The 24,293-nt window shown below is 42.3% G+C and overlaps 1 gene segment (V, D, J or C); it reads left to right on the top strand.

The window, feature by feature from the left end:
* The first annotated feature begins 18,918 nt into the window (after positions 1-18,918).
* LOC132651439 (immunoglobulin kappa variable 4-1-like) lies at positions 18,919-19,772 on the top strand. The segment is given in 2 exon segments: positions 18,919-18,946; positions 19,324-19,772. Coding segments are annotated over 2 exon segments (474 nt in total).
* Positions 19,773-24,293: the final 4,521 nt, after the last annotated feature.

Below are 24,293 nucleotides of genomic sequence, written 5' to 3'. Positions count from 1 at the left end.
GGAGAAGACATGAGGCATCATAGAATACTCCAACTGTGCACTGCTGGGAGGCCCCCCACCCAAGAGATTCCCCCTCACCTATTTCCTTTCTCTCTCCCAGTCTGCAGAAAACACATCTGATCTCCATCCTCATTCTCTCTCTTCCTCCATGTACTTCAGATATCTGTTTTATTTCCTCTTCTGTGTGAGATTCAAACAGCCTCCATTTGTCCTCTTTGTTAACTATAAGCTTCTTTGTATCTGTGGATTGTAGCATGCTTATCTGTACTGTATGGCTAATGTCCACTTGAAAGTGAGCACACACCATGCATGTCTTTCTGGGATAGTTTTTATTTCCAGCATTGCTTTCCTCTAGTACTTATGTCTTTTTGTTACATTCGCCTTTCATATGTTTCACTTAACACTTTGTGTTATTAATTCTATAAAGAACAATCAGCTTTGACTTCTCTAGAAAAAAAAGAATGACATGATAAAGTCATTCAATACTTTGTCTTGAAGTTTTTAAGTGACACTTGCAGTTGGGCATTACTTAGGAATTAATCATGTAGTGGAGGGGCTGGGTTCTCCTGTATTTTTGTTATTACTTCTGATTTTGTATTGGGCTTGCTCATCCGGATTTAATTTGTTAATTCTTTCTGACACAATTGTATTGAGTGCTTTGGTTTGTGCTTTGTGATTCTTGCTTGGATGTTCTTAGATCTTCTTTGGTGTGTGGTGCCTACATCTCAGTTTTGCAGAGAAAAATGGTGCTTATTTTTAGGTGGGATAAATGAGGTGATGCTAAAGAATGTGAGGGATATCCATTCTGATCTCAGAAACCATACTCCAGGATTTACACTGTGGGCAGGTTCAGAAAGGTACACATCCTCTGATCCCATTAGCCAGGATATCTGCATATACACTAGCAGGATCTGAAACCTAGTCCTCTGTGTATGGACTGTTCCAAAGAATTAGGATGCCTCACAGGGTTTAAAAGTTAGGCCTTCCTATGGGGCTTCAGCTTTAGAAGAGGGGATACGTAATATAACCTGGTACCTAGGTCTCTCTCTCTCTTTCTCTTTCTCTCTCTGTGTGTGTGTGTGTATGTGTGTGTGTGTGTGTGTGTGTGTGTGCGTGTTTGTTTATGTTTATGTCTGTATGGGCTTCTTCCTTTAAGAATGTTTGTAATCAGCAGGACCTGAAACATAACTGTGTGTGGTGACTTGTGGCTGAAGGCTAGAAGATGCACAGCAGGAGATGATACCCAGCCTATCATATGTTAGGCTATGGCAGTATGGAAAAAACTTTTCTAGTAAGACCTGTCACCTAGTAATGTGTGTATCTATGGATCATGGCTGAAACAGAAGAGATAAAAAGCAGAACCTGATAAGTGTCTTGTATGAATATGCGGGTTCTGTTGTAATGGAGGGGAGAAGTAGCAGGATGGAACTCCTAGCTGGATACTTATATATATGGCTTAGCTAGATGGAGAAGGATTGTGTACCAGGACATGACAGGTAGACTTGTATGTATAAGTTTGGTTTTTCCTTCAGGAGAAAGGGAACCAAGCAAATTCAAGCCTGTATAGCTGTTCCTGTGTAAAACTTTCAGGCATTACCTAGCTGGTCTTGATATCTAATTAAGGTTGGGGGCTCTGTCTGGAGGAGAGGCAGTTCCTTGCAGGTGAGAAGTGCTCTGTGTGAGGGGGAGAAAAGGGAGAGAAGAGGGTTGAGGGGTAGAAACATGGAGGGAGGAAGGGATGGCCAGAGAGAGACAGAGAGAGACAGAGAGACAGAGACAGAGAGTTAGTTAATGCATATATATTGGGATTTGCTGAAGGGAAGGGAGAATCAAGGAGCCCCTGACATCGAACCCCATGAAAGTATTCAGTCTATATACCCTAGATTTGGCTGTGTATTTGAGGAAACATACCAGGATCTGATACATGGCCATATGCATGGCTTTCATTGTAGATTTGTGATATAGAGAAGGACTTGCCACCTACCTCTATATGTGTATGTAAGCTTTGACTGTGAGGGAGAACACACAGTACCTGATGTCTAGTAGTGTGTGTATGTATCTGTCTGTGTGTGTTTAGGTTATGGTGATGATATCTAGTGTTTTGTGTGTGAGGGGTAGAGAGGAGGAAGAGAGAGGAATAGATGGAAAGACAGAGAGAGAGGCAGAGAGGGATTGAGAGAAAGAGAGTTTATGAGAGTTTCTATGTTTAGGGCTTTGCTATAGGGAAGAGAGAATCAAGGAGGCCCTAACCCCTATCACTGTGTGCATATTCAGGGTTATATTTCCTGGATTTGGCTGTGTATTTGAGTGAACTTATCAGGAATGGATACCTAGCCATATGTGTGTCATTAAGTGTAGGTTATGGATATCTAGAAGGACTTGTAACCTCCACACATATGTGAACATTAGCTTTGTCTGTGAGGGGATAATATTCAGGACTTGATACCTAGTAGCGTGTGTATGCCTCTGTGTGTGTGTGTGTGTGTGTAGATGACAGCCTTAACTATGGTTATGATACCTACTCTACCTGAAGGTACTCTCTTTCTACTCCCATCAACCACACTCCTTTTTTATGTTATGCAATTTTGCTATTCAGAATCAGGAACTCAGAAGGCCCTGACACATTGCTCTGTGTGTTGTATTTGCCTACCTGGGAGGAAGAAACTTGCAGGACCTGACATCCAGCTGCTTGTGGAATTTAATGTAGGGATGTAGGTATTTAGAGAACCTGGTTCCTAGCCATACATGAGTTGAGGCTTTTCCTGTGAGGGGAAGATGTCAGGACCTGAAATATAGTCCTGTGCATGAGTGCACAACTGTATGTGTTTTCATGGTTTTTGATAGGGGACATATAATCCTGTTCATGAATATGTTAGTATGTTGTTGGTGGTGGTGGTTGTGGTAGTATGTGTGTGTGTGTTTGTGTGTGTGTGTACATCCATGTGTTTTCATGGGAATTTTATTGGGGTGTTATAACTAGCAGGCCCTGACTGTATGTGTGTGTGTGTGTGTGTGTGTGTGTGTGTGTGTTTGACTGTAGGTAGGGAAAGGACCTGACACTTGGCTGTGTATATGGGGCATTAGCTGTAGGGTTATACCTAGGAGGACCTGACTTGAAACTTTGGCTGAAAACGGGCTGGAAACCTAACAGTACCTGATACCTGTGTGCTGAGTCTTTGGATGTGTGGTGGGGCACCTGACACCTCACTGTATATGTGATTGTGGGGCTGTGGCTGTAAGTGAGGGCACACTAGCAGGAACTGTCATCAAGAGATCTTGGAAGGGGCCTACTGTTCCAACCAGTATTGTCCCCCTTTCTTTCACCCAGCACTAAATGGGAGATACACCAGAGTCTTAATATAAACCATTGTATGTGGAGCTGCAGTGATGTTTAGGCTGTGTGTCCAACAGAGCCAGCAGTGTGTGCACATGGGTGCCAGGAGTGAGAACTGTGCACTTGGACTGAGCACTGTGTGATGGGTAGCAGAGTGGTGTACAACAGGGACTTATTAGTGTATGTGGCATTGCAGGGTAGGAGCTGCAATCACCTGGGACACACCTAGAGTTCTCCGTGGGGCTTTTGAAGGAGCAGACAGCACTCATGAACCTCATGGTATGCCCTGCGGGCCCATATTTTCGCAACACTCTGCTCTATATCAAGCCTTGATGCATTCCCTTCCCTGGATCTGAAACCTAGATTTACTGCTGATGTCAGACCCTAAAGACACCTTAACCAACTACCCCACATTGACTGCTGCTTTCAAACTTCATTTATATCCAAGTGCACCTCACCTCATCCTCACATTCATTGCTAGGTAACAGCAGTGAAGCACACTCTCTAAGCCTTCACTACATACACACGTGCACACACACATACATAAACATACACATGTGCACACACACAAACACATAGAGCTCTTTAAAACAGCAACACCACTGCTTCACATGAAGGGCTGGACACCTGGTACCCTACAGAAACTTGATGGGTGTTGAGTCTTCTTGACCTAGAAATCTCCTGACCTCTGCCACCTATCATAACCTGCTGTGTTCATGATATTCCAGGGCATTTCCCAGCTGCCCCCAGACAGAGTCATCTCAGTGTGAAGACCTGCGCCCCTAGAGGCCTTACTAGATACCCCACCATGCTGCCAACACTCCCCTGCAATGCCAGTCATGAGGTCCCTTGGACACTCCTTCCCCTGCCACCAGAGCCTGAAATGCACTGTTTGGTTTCTGGCCTTGCTGGACAAATCCTGAGCCCTTATGCACTACTATGTATCAGCTCCTTCAGGAATCCCAGTTCTAAACTGTACACAATTCCTGACAACAGGCCTTGTCTAACAAGCTTCTCTTCCTATACCTGTCCGGAAGGGATGCTAATTTTCAGCCACACTAACACCCCCTGCTATTTTCTATGGCAGCAGAATGGTGGGTGTTAAGGCTTGAAGCCTAGTATTGTGTGCATGAGTGCAATGTGCACAGAGGGGCAGTGAGTGCCTGATGCCTAGGAGTTTGCATGTGTCAGGGACAGGGGTATCTAGCAGAGCCTTAAATATTGCAGTGTTGTTGGCCAGTAGTGTATATTGGGGCAAGTGGTTGTCAAGCTTGTACAATACCTTACCATGTCGTGTGGGCTGGAAGAGTGGTGTTCAAGTGAACCTGATACACAGCATTTACATGTCACTGCAGTTTAGGAATGGCATAGTGTTCAGTGTGGCCTGGTAAATAGCAGTGGGGCCTGATACACAGCATATTAGGTGGCATTAGGAGAGAATTCCAGCAGGACCTGGTGCTGAGCAGTGTAGGTGTGTCATCAGTAGAAGCAGATCCAGCAATACTCTTAAAATTTTGAGATGCATGGCAGGAGGAGAAGCTCCCAGCATGGTCTGATAGCTAGTGATTTATGAGGGGTTGGAGATCAAATAGAACCACATACCTAGAAATGGATTTGTGATCACAGGTGTGGTGGTGTGTTCAACGGCATTGTTGAATAACACTGTATGTCAGAGAGGAATAGGGAAGAAGAGGATGTCCAGCTGCACCCAATACCTGCTAGGATTATATCAGCTTATGGATGAATTGGTGTCCTTCAAGGTCTGGTAAGAGGGGGTTGTGATGTCCAGGATTGCCTGAGACTTCAGAGGGTGTAAGCATTGGGGATGTCACCAGAGCCTGAGACTCAGCTGTGTAAGAGAGGAAGCTACAGGGTGCCATGGTTGCCTCAGAGCCTCCACCTGGCACTGTAGAAATGGTTGTTGAGTGTCAGAATGCCCAGCATGTCTGACATCCTCAAGTTTATATTTGTTGATTTGATGCGGTATCCAGCAGGCCCTGATACTCACACAGTAGAACATTGTGCTGCAACCTACAACCAGCAGTGTGTGTGCATCTTCAGTAGTGTGAAAGTCAAGCAGGGCCCAATAGCTAGGCATGTATTTTGGGTTCAGTTGTAAGAGACTATCTTGCATAAGCTGCTAAATAGTAGTTGATTTGGGGTTAGGTGGGGGATATTCATGATCCAATAGCTTGAGATAAATATGAGGAATGTGTGAGGGTTTGTACAGTAAGGCCTGATACCTAGGAGTCCATGTGTGTTTTGAAGGGGAGACAAGATTGGTACGACACTTAGATATGAATTTGAGGTGTGTGTTTGTGTAATTTTGTGAGTACATGTGTGAGCCTGTGTTCCCACACACGTGTATGAGTGCATGTGTGTTGTTCAGCAGACCACAAGAGCTGCCAATGGAAGTAAGGTGATATGGGTGTGGTGTCCAGCACTGGATTATACCTAGTGTTGTATGTCAGAGCAGGAGGATTCCAGGAGTGTTTGAACCAAACAGAAAATGTGTGTCATTGACAGGAAGTAGAGTGTCCAACAGGGTCTGATGCCGACCATTGTATCTCAGTTGATATTGTGGTTGGAGGGATGTCTAGCAGAGTCTGGAACCTTACCTTGGTGGTGGGATTGCAGAAGAGGTGTTAAATAGGTGTTGTTCCTGGCCTGATCTCCAGAGAGTTCTATTGTGTGGGGAAGGGGTGATCTTCCTAGCTTTAGATTTTAATGTATGGAAGGTATTAACGGGGAGGGTTATGTCTATCACATGGAAGTTTGTAGGGATCAGGCTATGCTGCTCACCCCACCCCACTGTCCAAGACGTTATAGTGTTATCATCAGATGCAAGTGAACATCCTCTCTCCAATCCATATAATGTGGTAGATATCATGCTCATCACACCATACATCAAACCAACAGCCTCCCACCCCACAGCCACACAATATACACTGCTCTTCATCATGCCCAGTTAGACCACTTGATGCTGCAGATAAAATGGAAGTCATCAGGCCCTGCAAAACATCTCCCCAACACACCACCCACAACATATAAACTCACACTTCTACATATCAGGCCAAGAATGTTCCTCCTCCTCCTGTTTCTGCTGCTACATGCACTGCTACGTACCTGGCCCTGTGGGACACTTAAAACCACACACATATTATGCACCAGCCATTCTATGCTCCTCAGTTTCAACTCAAGTGTTGTACCTGCTGTAATTCTCTGTTACATGGCCCAACTCCTCCACATCCCCCCAAAATACACAGTAATTTCCAGAATATGCTGAACACATCCCTGGCTTTTGCCCCTTCTAAACTTCTGATATCAGGCCCTGATGCACACACCCTTGATAACACCAATATACACGAGTAGTCATCGGCCTGCTTAATGTCCCTGTCCTGGCTGCCACATCCACACATGCACTGACACTTACAATGGGTGTTTCTCAGGCCATTTTCTCCTGAAAATTTTCTCTTTCTTCTATCCTCGACCTCAACTTCCATCCATAGACACTGCTTGGCATCAAATAGTTCATTACATTTGCTCTGCTTCCACCCAACATGCACTGCAAGACTGTGGCAGGGGATTGTCTAGTATGGTCCTTAGCTTAGCAGTGTGGTTTGGGTGGGAATAAGAGGGCCTTCGTGTCCAGTAGGGCCTGACTAGAGGCTCAGTATGTGGAGTTGCCAAGTTGCTCTAAAAACAGCTGGTGCCCAATATATGTAGAGTTGCATGGTTGGTAAACAGCAAAGCCTGACATAGAGGAAGGTAAATGGTGCTTTGTGGGGATGTGTTCAGCCAGTTCTAACATGAGCATGTGCATTTGCATTTGAGCAGGTGGTCAAGGGAGGGGAATTCAAGCAGGGCCTTTTGCTGCCAATGGTGTTTGAGAGAGCAGTGGGAAAACGTGTGTCAAATCTTGACTCACTGGTGTGTGTTGAATAGAGGGTGGGGAGAGAAGCATCCAGACCTGTGTGTGGAGTTGTGGAATATGTGTTCTTATGAGTGCATAAAAGTCTCAGTCACCTTCCCAATGGTGAGTGCTCTCTGTCACGAACAACTCCACATTTGCCTAAGGCTGAGGGTCTGGCTTTCTTCCATGTATGTGGACCTATCTGCATTGCCCACGTGGCATACTGGGGTTGGCTACCCAGAGGCTATTTAAGCTGTGGGCTGGCTTTCCCCAGGGTCCGAGGATTGTTCAAGGTTCCTGAATAAACTGCATTGAAAAAAAAAAGAAAATTGTATCATGGAGATCTTTATTAAGTAGGAAAATTGAAAAATTATAAAGCATACATAATGAGAAAAGTACATGATATTTTAAGAAATATCTGTCCCATACCTTCACCCTCTTTGAAAACACAACTCCTAACTTTCCACAGTAAAGATGTAAGAGAAAGTTCAAGGACTGAGCTTCAGTGAGTAACAGCCTAAGGAGGTTTCTCTTTAGTCCTGGAGCATTGTGGAAGGAAACTCTCTACTCTGTTGATAGTAATAGGTTGCAGCATCATCAGCCTCCACAGGATAGTTGGTGAGGCTGAAGTCTGTCCAAGACTCACTGCCACTGAACCTGGCGGGGATCTCAGATGCGAGGTTAGATGCTGCATACATGAAGAGGTTCGAGGGATTTCCTGGTTTCTGTTGATAGCGCTGCATAAAACTGCAGTTAAATGAATTCACACGTTCAGTGGCACTGCAGTGAAAGTGTATCTCTGCCCTAGAGAAAGAAGCCAATGTGGCTAAAGACTGGCTCAGCAAAATGCCACCAGTGGAACCTAAAATGAAAAACACACATTGTAGTCACATATTTACTGTAAGCATCCCAGTAGACTACATTCCTATTTGGAATATAGGACAGCAGCCATGAGCTGCACTCTGAGAAGCTGTTAAAATGGCAATGATTAAATGCTACAAATTTTCAACATTATATTTCTATTGAATCTATGGCAATTCCATGTTATGTTTCCCACCACACTTATTTTTCCAGTCCTTCCTGTCTCCAATCATTGCAACCTATTTCTCCCAAACTTAAAAATTAAAATTAAAAAAGAAAAAGAAATTAATATCAAGTTCAATTTATGTTTTCTATATATTCACTGAAGCATGGACAAACTCTCAGTGACCCGATTCTCTTTAAGTTCTTTTTTTTTTTAAAGAATATAATTTTATTTTATATACTTATATAATACATTTTTTTCACTTTGTATCTCCTCTGCAGTCCTCTCCCTTGCATCCTCCCAGTCCCACCCAACCTCCCTTTTCTCGCCCTGATAGGGGAGGAAATCTTCCCCTTCTATCTGACCATTATCAAGGCTGGCTGCATCATCTTGCTCTGGAGATTGGAAAGGCTGTACCCCCCATGAGTTTTTAACGCACTTCGTGGGTTAAAAACAGCCATTACATACTTTGGGAAGGAGCCAAAGTCTTTAATAGTGCCTTATACGGCTCACCAAGTTCAGATATTAACTGCTACCTCTGATACTTGGGTGGTGCTAGTTACCTCCTTTAGTGGTTCAATTGATAATCATTACCCAAGACATCCTATTTTGCAATTTGCTTTAACTCAGGAGGTAGTCTTCACGCATGTAACGTCCCAAAAACCACTTCGGGATGGATTGGTAGTTTATACAGATGGGTCAAAAACAGGAGTAGGAGCTTATGTGGTTAATAATAAAGTTATTTCTAAGCAATATCATGAGACCTCGCCTCAAATTGTGGAATGTTTAGTAGTGCTAGAAGTTTTGAAAAAATTTCCAGGTCCTTTAAATATTGTTTCTGATTCTAGTTATGTGGTAAATACAACCAAAATCTTAGAGGCTGCTGGATTAATTAAAGCGTCTAGCAAGCTTGCAAAAATTTTTCAAAGGATTCAGTTTGCCTTAATTACCAGAAGATCCCCTGTTTTTATTACACATATTAGGGCTCATTCTGGTCTACTGGGGCCCATGTCCCATGGAAATGACCTGGCAGATCGAGCCACAAAGATGATTGCATTTGCCCTCCTTTCAAATTTAGAATTGGCTAAGGAGTTTCATAAAAATTTTCATGTTACAGCTGAGACATTGCATCATCGATTAGACATTACTAAAAAAAAAAGCTAGAGATATTGTTACCCAATGTCAAAATTGCTATTAGTTCTTACCTATGCCTCATGTTGGGATTAATCCCAGAGGAATCTGTCCACTACAAGTGTGGCAGATGGATGTTACCCACATTTCATTTTTTGGTAAACTTCAATATTTGCATGTTTCTGTTGATACTTGCTCTGGAGTTATGTTTGCTTCTCCCCTGACTGGAGAAAAGGCAGCCCATGTTATTCAACATTGCCTAGAGGCATGGAGTGCCTGGGGAAAGCCCAAAATTCTAAAAACTGACAATGGGCCGGCCTATACTTCTCAAAAAATTGGACAGTTTTGTCATCAAATGAAAGTGACCCATCTAACGGGTCTCCCATATAACCCTCAAAGTCAGGGTATTATTGAACGTGCTCATCGCACCCTAAAATCTTACTTAATAAAACAAAAGGGAGGAGTCGAGGAGACTCTGCCCTCAGTGCCACGAGTGACCATTTCCTTGGCACTCTTCACACTCAATTTTTTAAATTTAGACAGTCAAGGCCATTCGGTGGCTGATCGCCACTGCTTAGGGCCTGATAGGCCCAAGGAAATGATCAAATGGAAGGATGTCTTAACTGGTCAGTGAAAAGGCCCGGATCCTATTTTAATAAGATCCAGGGGAGCTGTCTGTGTTTTCCCACAGGAAGAAAACAATCCATTCTGGGTACCGGAGCGCCTCACACGAAAGCTCGTGACAGCTGAAGATGATCTTTCAACAGATACACCTGCTACTACTTGAAGAGTCAAGGGCGGCAAGGATGACCACTAATTCTACTTGAGTGGATTCATCGCTCACAGATGGCTCATCATCCTGGGTTTCTTCTGCCTTTTCTTACTTTAAGATTGGGTGGGGGTTGGAATGTTTGGTGCAGCACTATGTTGTGGCTTACTGTTTTTACTCTGGTTGTTCTGCAAACTCAATACCCAACACAAACGTGACTAGGTCGTGATCACACAAACACTTGTGGTCTTGGAACAAGGATCATCTCCCAAAAATTTGGTTATCCATGTTAAAAAATTAAAACAGACTGTGACACTCAGTCGATGTACCTCAGGGGTTTTACCCATTGCACTGAGTCGATGAGTGATCCAAGTCTCAATGTTTGCCTTTGCCTAAGCGGCTATGGTACCTAAATAGGAGAATGACAGCCCTTGCACTCCCTGGAATTTTATTCCATTGCACGGGAATGGGTGTCACCTCCTTCTTTAATCTTCTCCCTTAGCCCCTGCACCCAGAGGACCTGTCTCCATTGCACCTGGTGGGGTAAGGGAGTAATCTAAAGCTCTTGATCGCTTACTCCGCAAAGAAGGAGTTCACTTGATTGAGCTTAGGGCTCTCTTGTGCCGCATTCACAAGGCTTTAAGGCAGTTTTCATTTATTAAAACAAAAGGGGGATGTGGAGAGCTGAGACTCAGATGCCACCAGATGGCACTGACATTCCGCCCTCAAAACTGTAAACAACCTCCAGTACGCATGTGCAAATTGTGTAAGCAGGCTAAGCACGCCAAGCCCGAGTCATCAGACGGGGTAAAGAGTGAGCAGCCAATCAGGGTATTGACACGTCACTTAGGGGTGACCAGGGCTTATATAAACAGCGCCACATCGGGGCTCTCCCTCTCCTCTCCTCCTTTCATCGCTTAACTGTAATAAAGGCTTGTTTCGGAAGGATCCTTGTGTTTGCGTGCGTTTCTGCTGGCAGGACGACCACGCGGCTTCCAACATATGGTAGAGCATCTTGTGGGTTTATGCTCAGGAGGTGTATAGCTGGATCTTGAAGAAGCACTATTCCCAAATTTCCAAAAAAGCACCAGGTTGATTTCCAAAGTGGATGTACAAGTTTGCATCTCACAAGCAATGGCAGAGGGTTCTCCTTTCTTTACATGCTCCCCATCATGTGTTTACACTTGATCTTTTGATCTTAGTCATATTTTTAGGCATGAGGTAGAATCTCCTGGTCTTTTAGATTTGCATTTTCCTGATGAATAAGAACGCTGAACATTTTTTGTTTGTTTGTTTCCTCACCATTCCATATCCATTTGTTGGGAATTCTCTGTTTAGCTCTGTATCTCATTTTTAATTGGATTATATAGTTTATTGGTGTTTAAATTATTGAGTTCTTTATACATTCTGGGTATTAGCCTTCAGTTAGATATTGGGTTGGTGAAGAACTTCCCTGTCTGTAAACTGTTGTTTTGTTCTATTGTCAGAGTCCACTCCTGCTCAGATGTAGCCAACATGCAGCTCAGTCTCCATGTGGTTTCCTGAGTAAGAAAAACTGGGGCTGCCTCTGTCATGAATTTGGTTGCATGCTCTTTGATCACGTTCCCCTGATTATGTGGCCTTGTCAGGCCAGACAGGAAGACTCCTGATGAGACTTGATATGCTTCAACCGACTGTCTAAGTAAATCTCTGTCATTTTAAGTGAGACAAAAATCATTTAAATTTTACTTTCTACTCAAATTGATCCTCCTTAGATTTCAGATGACCTTGATGGTACCTCTAACAGCAGCAAACATCCAGCTGTTTGGTCAGTCTACCTCATAAATACAGTTTACCTTGCTGACAAGCTTCTCACTAAGAAAGATGTGAGTTTCTAAATGTAATGCGACAAAGGCAAGTAAGTTATATATGTCAAGAAAAAAGAAAGAATACAAGTTATGCAGGTCTAAGACATATAGGTCTGAAGTTAGGACAAGAAAATGTGTTAAGGTCTGAAGATATGAAAGCCTGAGAAAGTGATTCATACATCTGGGAGAGTAACTTAAAGTGTAAAAGAGTTGTTTCAGATTTTGTTCCTTCTTTCTATGCTACTATTGGGGCTCCACTCACTCCTCTCCCTCACTCATAGTCAGAATATACAACCAGTCCTCCAGGTCCCTCCAGAATTCTTCCTTAAATTTCTCCTCTCAGGGATATTTTCTCCTCATTTCATAATGTCCTTTTCCCTTACTAGGAAAAGATGTCTTCCCTGGAATTGACATATATTTGCCTTTCTGTCCCTGATAACAGCTCCCAGGATACTCCTGAGTCCCTGCTCTTCCTTCCTCAGACTCTGTACACTTCCAGTCTCTCAACCTCCAAGCCCTTCTCATCCTCTGCACACTTCTTTAGTCAATCCCACTGTATGGGATGCCACCTCTCCTTCCCCTGTTGAGCATCATAAACCTTTCTCTATTATACTCACACACCCTTCTGCATACATCTCCAAATTCAATACTCCCTACCCTTAACTACCCTCGTGTAGTTCTCAAACCCATACTTTCTATGTTCTACCTCCTTACCCTACAATGTTCACATATTAACAGTAAAAAAAAAATAAATCAAACACAAAACTTAACAGAACCTTACACCTAGTCCAAGATCTTTGCTTCATTAACTGCTGTCTCTTTACATCCTTAGGCTATCCTCTATCACTGCTGACCACACCACTCACTTTTCAGTATTAATTTGTTTTTAGTTTTTCTTCTTTTCCTTTTTTTCCTTTTTTATTAATTACAGTTTATTCCCTTTGTTTCCCAGCTATAGCCCTCTCCCTGATTCCCTACCAATCACAGTTTTCTTCCCTCATCTCCTCCCATTCCTCTCTCCAAGTCTACTGATAGGAGAGGTTCCTCTCCTCTTTTATCTAACCCTAGCTTATGAGATCTCATTGGGACTGGCTGTACTGTCCTCCTCTGTGTCCTGGCAAGGCTGTTACCCACTCAGGAGGAGGTGGTCAAAGAGCCAGCCACTGAGTTCACGTCAGAGACAGTTCTTGTTTCCCTTACCTGGAACCCACTTGGATACTGAGCTGCCATTGGCTACATCTGAGCAGGGCTTCTAGATTATAGCCACAAATGGTCCTTGGTTGGAGTATCAGAAAAAGACCCCTGTGATCAGATACCTCACCTATCCTTCCACAGGGATTCAGAGACAGTCCCCAATCTTTTGGCCAAGCATTACTGTGGACTTGGCCTTCCTTCTCCCTTTTCCTCCCACCTGCTTCAGTATATAGATAACCTCATTCTTTACAGTCCTTCTCTCTCTAATATTCAGTGTGATCTCACTCCTCAATTTTCTCTTTTCCAGAGGTTACAGGCTCTCACCTTCCAAAGCACAACACTCCTCTCCCCAAGTCACCCATCTCTTATTTTCTCTCATACCATCCATAGACACCTCACTTTAAGAGAAACTTGCCCATCTCCACTCCCCATCTCTGCACTCTCAGCCAGCCCCCTCCATCGCAGGTCACTACATACTCCTGATATATTCCCTATACCATGTTACTTCTGGTCTGCCACTGACCTCCGATCCATAAACAATTCTTCAAGAATAAAGCATTCTCTTTTCTGCTTCAGCCATCTGCATCCCAGATGTATAGAAACCTTTCTATCCTTAGACTTCCAGAATACACAAACACTGCTCTTTGCCCATCACATTTCTATTTATTTGCTTTTTCTTGTACTTTGTACATAATACTGAGTCTAGAATTTATTTCTTATACATCTTTTTCATAATTCACTAATATGAAACTTTCAATGTCCTTTATTTTTGTTTTTGTTTACATTTTTATTCATGCTCAAGGACTTTCTCTTTGGATCATAACATTCTCTGATGCTATGGTCTATTGGTCTTTAAAAAAATATTGTTTGAGTTGGTTCCCTGTTAAGGGGAACAGGGAATGTCTCTGGCATGAATTTGGTGGCTGGTTCTTTAATCACCTCATCCTGAGGGCAGAGCAGCCTTACCAGGTCATAGAGGAACAGAATACAGCCAGTCCTGATGAGACATGATATACTAGGTTCAGATGAAAGAAGAAGAGGACCTTCCCTATCAGTGGACTTGAAGAGGGGAATGCAAGGAGATGAGGGATGGAAGGTGGGATTGAGAGGGAATGAAGGAGGAGGCTACAGCTGGGATACAGATTAATATTAATTAATATTAAAATAGTAATTAATATTAAAATTTTTTAAAAAATTATTTAAAAATATTCCTTGCTGTTCTGTTTCAGGAATTGTCTCCAGTGCCAATGAGTTCAATGTTTTTCCCCCAAAAGATTTAGTGTGCCTGGTTTTATGTTGAGATCTTTCAGCCACTTGAACTTTAATTTTGTTCAGAGCAATATATATGGGTCTATTTGCATTTGTCTACATGTGGATTTCCAGTTAGACCAGCACCATTTGCTGAAGAAGCTATCTTTTTTCCATTGTATGGTTTTGGCATCTTTGTTAAAAAGCATGTGTAGATAGGTGTGTGGGTTTATTTATGGGTCTTCTGTTCGATTCCATTGATACACCAGTCTGTTTTTATGCCAGTATCATGTAATTTTTATTACTGTTGCTTTTAGTACAGCTTGAGATCAGGTATGTAGATACCTTCAGGAGATCTTTTATTGTACAGGATTGTTTTAGCTATTCTGGGTTCCTTGTTCTTCCATATGAAGCTGAGAATTTTTTTTCAAGGTCTGTGAAGAACTTTGTTGGTATTTTGGTAAGATGTCATTTTACTATGTTAATCCTGCCAAGCCATGAGCATAGGATATTTTTCTGTTTTCTGGTATCTTCTATTTGCTTATTCAGACACTTGACATTTTTTTCATACAAGTCCATGTGGATCTCTGAGTGAGGGGAGCAGGGTATGCCTCTATCATAAATTCAGTTGTCTGCTCTCTGATCACTTACTTCTAATGATGCAGCCTTGCCAAGCTACAGAGGAAGAGTATCCAAGCAGTCCTGATGAGACTTGACACGCTATGGGCAGAAGGAAACAGAGGAGAACTCCCCCTTTCAGGGGACTAAGGGAAGGGTGTTAAGGGAAGACAGTGGGAATGGCAGAGTTTACAAAGGGGCTTCAATCTGAATATGTAATTAATAAATTGTGAATAAATTTTTATAAAGATCTAATGATTATTTCTTCATTTTAAAAGTGCTGTGTTCCACATGCCTTCCTGCATGAGTACATATAGCTTCCCAGAATAAAATTCCTACCCTTTCTTTGTTCTCCCGAGAGCACTGCCTCAATAATTATCCTGCAAAAAATAAAAATGCCGTCCCTCTTCTCCCTGGACTAGGCTGTTCTTCTGCACTCACTCCCATGCAAACCATTTGTGTTCGGATGTAGTAGGAAGATGGCTCGTTCATGTGTTGACCCCTGTACTGAGATACATAATGGTTTTAGGCTTAGGACATATTCTCTTGGTCTTTACTCACAAATAATTTACATTTAATGAGGAAAAAAATGTTTCCAAATTCAGTGAGTTCGGCATACTTGCAGGCATGTATCTAAATAAGACATAAGTCATAATTGGTCTTTCGGTGAAGAGATCCAATTTAAGCTCAAAGTCCACTTTGATTAGTGGGTTTTTTTTTTCCTTGCAAAGCATTGTTTGTTTTTTGTTTTGTTTTAATTTGTATTTTTAATTACACTTTCTTTACTTTGTATCCCCCCTCTACTTCCCTTCCTCCTCCCCTCCTAATCCCTCCCTTCCTCCCTTTTTCTCCATGCATGCCCCTCCCCATGTCCACTGGTAGGGCAGAGTTTCTTTTTCTTCCTTCTGATCCTAGTCTGTTAGGTCTCATCAGGAGTGGCTGCATTGTCTTCCTCTATGGCCTGGTAAGGCTGCTCACCCCTCAGGGGGAGGTGATCAAAGAGCAGGCCAATCAGTTCATGTCAGAAGCAGTCCCTGTTCCCATTACTATAGAACCCACTTGGAAACTGAACTACCATGGGCTACATCTATGCAGGGGTTCTAGGTTATCTCCATGCATGGTACTTGGTTGGAGTATGAGCCTCAGGAAAGACCCCTGTGTTCAAATATTTTGGTTTTGTTGCCCTCCTTGTGGACCTCCTGTCCTCTCCAAATCTTACTATTTCCCACTTCTATCATAAGATTCCCTGTATTCTGCCCAAAGTTTGGTCATGAGTCTCAACTTCTGCTTTGATAGTCTGCATGGCAGAACCTTTCAGAGGGGATCAGGATGGGAACTGTGGTGGTTTGAATAAGAATGGACCCCATAGACTCCCATATTTAAATGCTTGATCATCAGAGAGTGGCCCTACTTTAGAAGGATTAGAAAATGTGGCCTTGTTGGGAGAAGTGTGTCATTGGGGGTGGGCTTTGAGATTTTAAAAGCCCAGCTAAGCCTAGTGTTTCTGTCTTCCTGCTGCCCGAGGATCAGGATGTAGAACTCCCAGCTACTTCTCTTTACCATGTCTGCTGCATAGCCCCATGCTCCCTACCATCATGACAGTGGATTAAACCTCTGAAACTGTAAGCCAACTCCAGGTAAAAACAAAATAAAACAAATGAAACTTGCGGCTGGCTCAGAGGTTAAGAGCACTGACTGCTCTATCAGAGGTCCTGAGTTCAATTCCCAGCAACCACATGATGGCTCACAACCATCTGCAATGGGATCTGATTTCCTCTTCTGGTGTGCATGAAAACAGAGTGTTCATATACATAAAATAAATAAATAAATCTTAAAAAACTTTTAAAATAATAATTAAAAAAATGCTGTGCTACCCCTTCTGGAGAGACGTGTGTGTGTGTGTGTGTGTGTGTGTGTGTGTGTGTGTGTGTTTAACTTTTATTAGTTACACTTTATTCACTTTGTATCCCCCCATAAACTCCTCCCTCCTCCCCTCCTAATCCCACCTTCCCTACCCCTTCTTCACCCACTCTCCTCCCAAAGTCCACTGATAGGAGAGGTCCCCCTCTCCTTCCTTCTGATCTTAGTCTATCAAATCTCATCAGGAGTGGCTGCATTGTCATCTTCTGTGGTCTGGTTTTGCTGCTCCACCCTCAGGGGGAGGTGATCAAAGAGCAGGCCAATCAGTTGGTGTCAGAGGCAATCCCTCTTTCCATTACTATGGAAGACAGTTGGACACTGAACTGCCATGGGCTACATCTGTGCAGGGGTTCTAGGTTATCTCCATGCATGGTATTTGGTTATAGTATGAGTCTCTGGAAAGACTCCTGTGTTCAAATTTTCTGGTTCTGTTGCCCTTCTTGTGGAGTTCCTGTCCTCTCCAGATCTTACTATTTCCCACTTCTTTCATAAGAGTCCATGCACTCTGCCCAACAGTTGGCCATAAGTCTCAGCATCTGCTTTGATAGTCTGCAGGGCAGAGCCTTTCAGAGGCCTTCAGTGGCAGGTTCCTAACTTGTTTCCTGTTTTCTTCTTCTTCTGATGCCCATCCTCTTTGCCTATTGGGATGGGGATTGAGCATTTTAGTCAGAGTCCTCCCTCTTTATTAGTTTCTTTAGGTGTATAGATTTTAGTAGGTTTATCCTATATTATATGTCTATATGAGTGAGTATATCCCGTGTGTGTCCTTCTGCTTCTGGGACAGCTCACTCAGGATGATCCTTTCCAGATCTCACCATTAACCTGCAAATTTCATTTCTTTATTTTTCATTGCTAAGTAATATTCCATTGTGTAGATGTACCACAATTTCTGTATCCATTTACAGTTGAGGGGCACATCAAAGATATCATCCACTATGACCAAGTAGGCTTCATCCCAGGTATGCAGGGGTGGTTCAATATACAGAAGTCCATCAATGTTATCCACCATATTAACAAACTGAGAGATGTGCTTTTAAATCTAGTTACTGTGCAGGCAAGACCATCACAACCCGGTTTACATATTGCTAATTTCTAAGTTACCCTAGAAGATGAATTTCTGGGATTAAACACTCTAGCCAAGGTTGGTCTACAGGGATGATTTTTATGAGGAAATCTGGACTGTTTAATTCTCCTTCCATTCTCTCACTTTAGAGCTCTTTTTTTAATTCCACAAAGTTGTTTGGGAAATACTTAGTTTTTGCTAGGTTTACTTTTGTTGTGAGATTAAAGCTTGTCTGTTGACAGGATTAAATTGATATCTCTTAGAATTTCAACAGAATTTCTGGGCTTCTCTTTATCTGTGCCCCATGTGTAGCCTGGAAACAGAATCCCACATATCTGTGACGTGTTCATTGTCCTCAGTATGAGTGGCTTTGTGGAGGGGAGGCAATGAACAAATTTAGCCCCAGTTTCCTCTTTTGCAATTCTTTCCTCTGCCCTTACTTTCTTTTATTGCATGTTTCTTTATTTGTGGTGGTGATTTCTTGAACACATCATCTCCCTAGGACTGTCAATCTGAGATAACTCTCCTAAAGTTTCTGCAAAAGTCAACTGCTGTTTGGGATTTTAACCCAAAGGTGCTTTTCAAACACCTTGTACATTTCTGCTTGAGAGCTGCTAACTGCTCACTTTCTGTGATGCTCAGGCTCTCTGTGATAGTATTTTTAGCTCTTGATTTTCTCCACCCACTTTCACACATATGCACCCACACTGCCCAGACATATGCTTTTGTATTTTCTGACTGCTTTGCATGGGCTTCTCCAGCACAACACAGCTGCTCAGAATTTATAAACCAGCCCTTTTCCATGTGAACTGAGTAGCATCATATAGGCAGGGGGAGCAAGATGGAGTCACAGAGTCCTCATGTTGCTGCTGTTCTGGGTGTCTGGTGAGAAATTTAATTTATTATCATTTCAGAGTCACATATCTGTATGAAAGAAATTTAGAATGGGTACCAGAGTGTAGCATTTCTTACATAATAATTTCTTTAGAATATGCTAAGGACATTTAAATACAAATTTCTTAAATTTCTCTCTTTTTAATTTTTCTTTCTCTCTTTCTCTTTTTTTATTTTTTACACAGGGTTTCTCCTTGTAATTGACCCCTGGCTGTCCTTGATTCACTTTGTTGACTAGGCTGGCCTCAAACTCACAGACAACTTCCTGACTTTGAATCCTGAGTTCTGTATTAAATAACAAATTTCAATTGTCATTTCATAATCTGTGATTGTTTGTATTCATTTTCAATATCTCCTCATTATTGCAGGTACCAGTGGAGATATCATGATGACCCAGTCTCCATCCTCCCTGGCTGTGTCAGTGGGAGAGAAGGTCACCATCAGTTGCAAGTCCAGTCAGAGTCTTTTAAACACTGGAAACCAAAAGAACTACTTGTCCTGGTACCAGCAGAAACCAGGGCAATCCCCTAACCTGCTGATCTACTATGCATCCACCAGGCACACTGAGGTCCCAGATCGCTTCTCAGGCAGTGGATCTGGGACAGATTTCACTCTAACCATCAGCAGTGTGCAGGCTGAAGACCTGGCAGTTTATTACTGTCGGCAGGGTTACAGCTACCCTCCCACAGTGCTTCAGCCTCCAATAAAAACCTCCTTCAGGGTCTCTTCAGCTGTCTGCAGCACACACACTGACCTGACCCTGAATACTTCCCCCTTCTGCCTGAAAGTGGGTAGCCTTAAAAAAGCAATAAAATAATTTGCAGAGCATAGTAAAAAAATATGGGTTCAATGCCTCATATTTTTTTGCATGAAAAAGCTTTATATGAAAATGCAACACCTGCTGGAACAGAGTCTGAGAAAGGGGAACCTTCCTTCATTGCTGGTAGGAATGGCAACATGTAAAACCTCTCTGTAAATCAGTCTAGTGCTTTCTCAGAAAATTAAGAATAGTGTTACCTCAAGATCTAGCTATACTACTCCTGGGCATATATCCAAAATATGCTCAATAATACAGCAAGGATATTTGCTCAACTATGTTCATAGCAGGTTTATCTGTAATAGCCAGAATCTAGAAAAGACCGAGGTGTACATCAACTGAGGAATGGATACAGAAATGGTACATTTACATATTGGAATACTACTCAGCAATTAAAAACAAGGAAATCATGAATTTTGCAGGCAAATGAATGGAACTAGACAAGATCATCCTGAGTGAGGAAACTCAGTAAAGGATGAAGCTCACATCTGCAGCTTCCCCTTGCATGAGAAGGTCTTGATGGCTCAAGTCTTGTGCAAGTATCCACCCTGGCAATTTGTTCATGAGTGCAAGGGTCTTGTCATTCCCGTCTCACAGCACTCCTTCACAATTCTGGTCCTTATGTTCATTCTGCCTCTTCTTCTATGAAGTCCTCGATTTGTTGGGAGGGAAACATCCCATTTAGGTATGAGCATCCCACATTTATTATTCTCAGTAGTTTGACCAGTTGTGAAACTCTGCTTTACCCAATGTCTACAGACTAAATATGCTTCTAGAATGAATGCTAATAATAGCACCCTTCTTTGAAGATACATATAAGGATTACAGAGCATTTTGATGCCATGCCCATTCGAAAAACAGCAATGGTAGGTTATGCCTTAGGCCTTATGTCCTCTGCAGCCATGGTCTCTTATAATTTTAAATTTAATTCATTTTTATTTATTCAGTTTACATCCCAGCCAAAGCCCCTTCCCTGCTCTCCAGCTTATCCCATCCTTCCTCCCTCTTTCCCCTATCTCCCTTCCCTTACTCCTTAGAGAAGAGGAGCATCTCCTATCCACTAGCCCCAGCATATCAAGTTGCATCTGGACTGAGCATATCCTCTTCACTTTTGTACCAGAGAGCTAGCCCTGACATGGGAAAATGGCAACAGAGGCCATGTCGAGTCATCCCATATTTCCCTCACTAGGGAACCCATATGAGGACTAAGCCTCTTTTGACTTCATCTATTCAGGGGACCAAATTCCAGACCATGCAAGGCCCTTGGTTGGTGCTTCATTCTGCAGAGGCCATCTTGGTACCTGGTTAGTTGGATCTCTTTGTCTTCTTGTGGAGTTCCTTTCCCCTTTTGGTCCTTCTTTTCTTAATGCACTCTTCCACAAGACTCCCTGCACTCCACCCAATGTTTACAGGTGCTGGGTGGAGCAACTCAGAGGATAGCTATGCTAGGCTTCTGTCAACAGCATTTCTTTAATAGTGTCAGGGGTTGGCTGTCTCCTGTGGGGTAAATCTCAGATAGGGGCAGTTGTTGTTTGAACATAATGCCATCTCTGCTTTTTTTCCCCCTACATATCTTGTATGCAGGGTCAATTTTTCGTAGAAGTTTTGTACTGGGTTGGTCTTTCCCACTCACAGCTAGGAGTCTTCTCTAGTTAGAAGGTGGCTTCTTCAGTCTCCATGACCCCTATTACTAGGAATTTTAGCAGGAGTCACCCTCATATCATCCCAGGAGCCTAACCTGTCATAGGTCTCCAGCTTATCACAGAGATGCCTCTGCTGAAGGTTTCTGTTCTCTCTGCAAGCCTTCTATTCCTCCTGCTTCTGCCCTCCCCACATCTGATCCCAACCCTCATTACTCTCCTTGCTCCCTTTTTTACCCTGTTCCCTCTCGCCAGCCATGTCTGCTACCTATTCTATTTCTCCTTCTTAATGAGATTAAAGCATCTTCTTTAGGACCCTCCTTGCATAATTTCAGTATATGCCCAGTGGCACAATTGGGTCTTGAAGTACAGCTATTCTCAGTTTTTTTGAGAAAGTTCCAGATTGATTTCCAAAGTAGTTGAACAATTTTAAACACCCACCAGCAATGGTGGAGTGTTCCCCTTTCTCCATATCCTCACAAGCATGTGCTGTCACTTGTGTTTTTTGATCTTAGCCATTCTGGTGGGTATAATATAAAAACTCAGAGTCATTTTGACTTGCATTTCCCTGAGGACTAAGGACATTGAACATTTTTAAGTGCTTCTTGCCATTTTGATATTCCTCTCTTGGGAATTCTCTATTGAGCTCTTGACCCCATATCTGTGATTCTTTTGTCTGCTCTTAGGAAACTTATACTGGGTTGCTTTCTCCAGTCTTGATATAGCAGTTTGTGCGTAGACTTATGTAATTTGTTATGCAGTATTTTGTTGGTATTCCTGGGAAGCCAGCAATTTACTGAAGGAAACAGAAGAGGGGCAGATTGGGGCAGAGGGGAAGTAGATTAAAATTATTTAATCAAAAGGATTTATATATAAAAGCTGATCTGCTAGAAATTGGGGTGGGCTGCCAGGTGACCTTCTCTTCTCTGTTTACCCATACCATATTCCAAATACTATTCCCATTACTGCAACATAATACCAGCTAAAGCCTCCCCTTCCCCTGTCACTACTCCTATAGGGTCCACAAAGTATTCTTTCCCAATCCTCACTATTGCTTAGTGTTAAACCCCAACTCTATTAGGCACCACCCCTGCTAACCCAAGAGCTACTCCTTCCAGATCATTAAGTAGGATGAAGGCAGACCCACACTTCTCCTACTGCTCCTGTCATTCCATCCCCGAAGTTTCGCCCCCAAGTCTGAAGCTGAGGACATGGTTGACCCTTTGATCTGATCCCCAAGAATTGCAAACCCCTTTTCTCCAAACTTCCAAATAATCCAAGTTACACAGCCTCCAACACCCATAGGCATTCCCTGTGAACATACCATTGGAACAGGTCAGGAGCACAGGTAGCACACTGCCAAGATACTCTTTGAAAATCCAGATATGAAACAGAAACCAAACAACAAAATACCATTTCAACAAAGACAAGTCCAGAAATCAGCACCTAGTCTTTTAATCACCCCACTTGCAGACACCAAGATGACAGTGTAAAAACATAATCCATGACAGCCAGAGCACTATGTCTCCACTATAGCTCAGCTATCCTGCCAGAGCAGGCCCTGAATATCCCATCATAGCTGAAACATAACATAAAAACCTTAAATGAGCTTTTTATACATATAATAAAATTCCTTAAGAAGTATCAGGATACATTTGTCAAAAAATCGAGGAAGACACAAACATTTTTAAGGAAATGAATAATACAGTTCCAGACCTGAAATTAGAAATAGAATCAACAAAACCCCGAATAGCTGGAATGCTGGAAATGAAAAATTTAGGAATTAAATATGGAAACTATTTCTAAATAATGTTCCCAGTGCTGAAATATAATACCAGCTCGAGCCTCCTCTTCCCTTGCCAATACTCCTATAGAGACCACAAGCCATCCTCTCCTACTCCTCACTCTTGTTTTGCTTCATGAGCAAAATATAAGAGATCAAAGACAGAATCTTAGGAGTTGAAAATATGAGAGAAGAAATAGATACAGTGGTAAAGAAAAATGTTAAATATATAAGATTACTAACATGAAATATCTATGAAATCCAGGTCACTTTGAAAAGATCAAACCTAAGAATAATAGTTATAGAGGAAAGAGAAGAAACTCACCTCAAAGGTGGAGTAAATGTTTTCAACAATGTCGTAGAAGAAAATTTTTGTATTCCGAAGATGGAGATGCTATGAAGGGACAAGAAGCATACAGAACATCAAATTCACTTGACCAAGAAAAAAAGTTCCCTCTGCACGTCATAATGAACACATTAAGCATACGGAATGAGGAAAGGATATTAAAAACTAGGCATATATGCTACAGAATCTAAGAGACAAGAGATGCCAGGCCAGACCACTATACACAGCAAAACTTTTAATCACCATAGATTGAGAAAATAAGACAGTCCATGATGAAGACAAATTAAATAATATCTACATACAAATCTAACCCTGCAGAATGTTTGTAATGGAAAACTACAACCTGTGGATACTAACTATACCCTTGAAAATACAGGATATACACACTCTCACATGAGCCCAGACTCTACACAATATGTGTGTGTGTGTGTGTGCGCATGTGTGTATTTCTAGATAGTAGATATTTTTTAATATCTAACAAATTAGACTTCAAACCAAGTCTAATCATTAGAGATGGGAAGTATACTATACTACATACTTAATAATGTACAAACCCACTAAAATATCATTCCAATTTTTAAATTATATGCCTCAAACACGAAGCCACCCAACTTTGTAAAATAAATGCTACTATAGCTTAAATCACATATTGACTTTCAGTGTAAATACCCAGGGAAAGATGGCAGTAAAGGCCTCTTTCACACCATGCCAGAATTTTGATAGATAGAGTAATATCAACATTGAAAAAAAAG

Source organism: Meriones unguiculatus, assembly GCF_030254825.1.
Source record: "Meriones unguiculatus strain TT.TT164.6M chromosome 16 unlocalized genomic scaffold, Bangor_MerUng_6.1 Chr16_unordered_Scaffold_43, whole genome shotgun sequence".
NCBI classification, from domain to species: Eukaryota; Metazoa; Chordata; class Mammalia; order Rodentia; family Muridae; genus Meriones; species Meriones unguiculatus.
Note: the sequence above shows the minus strand (reverse complement) of the source record. Positions and strands in the feature narration are given on the sequence as shown.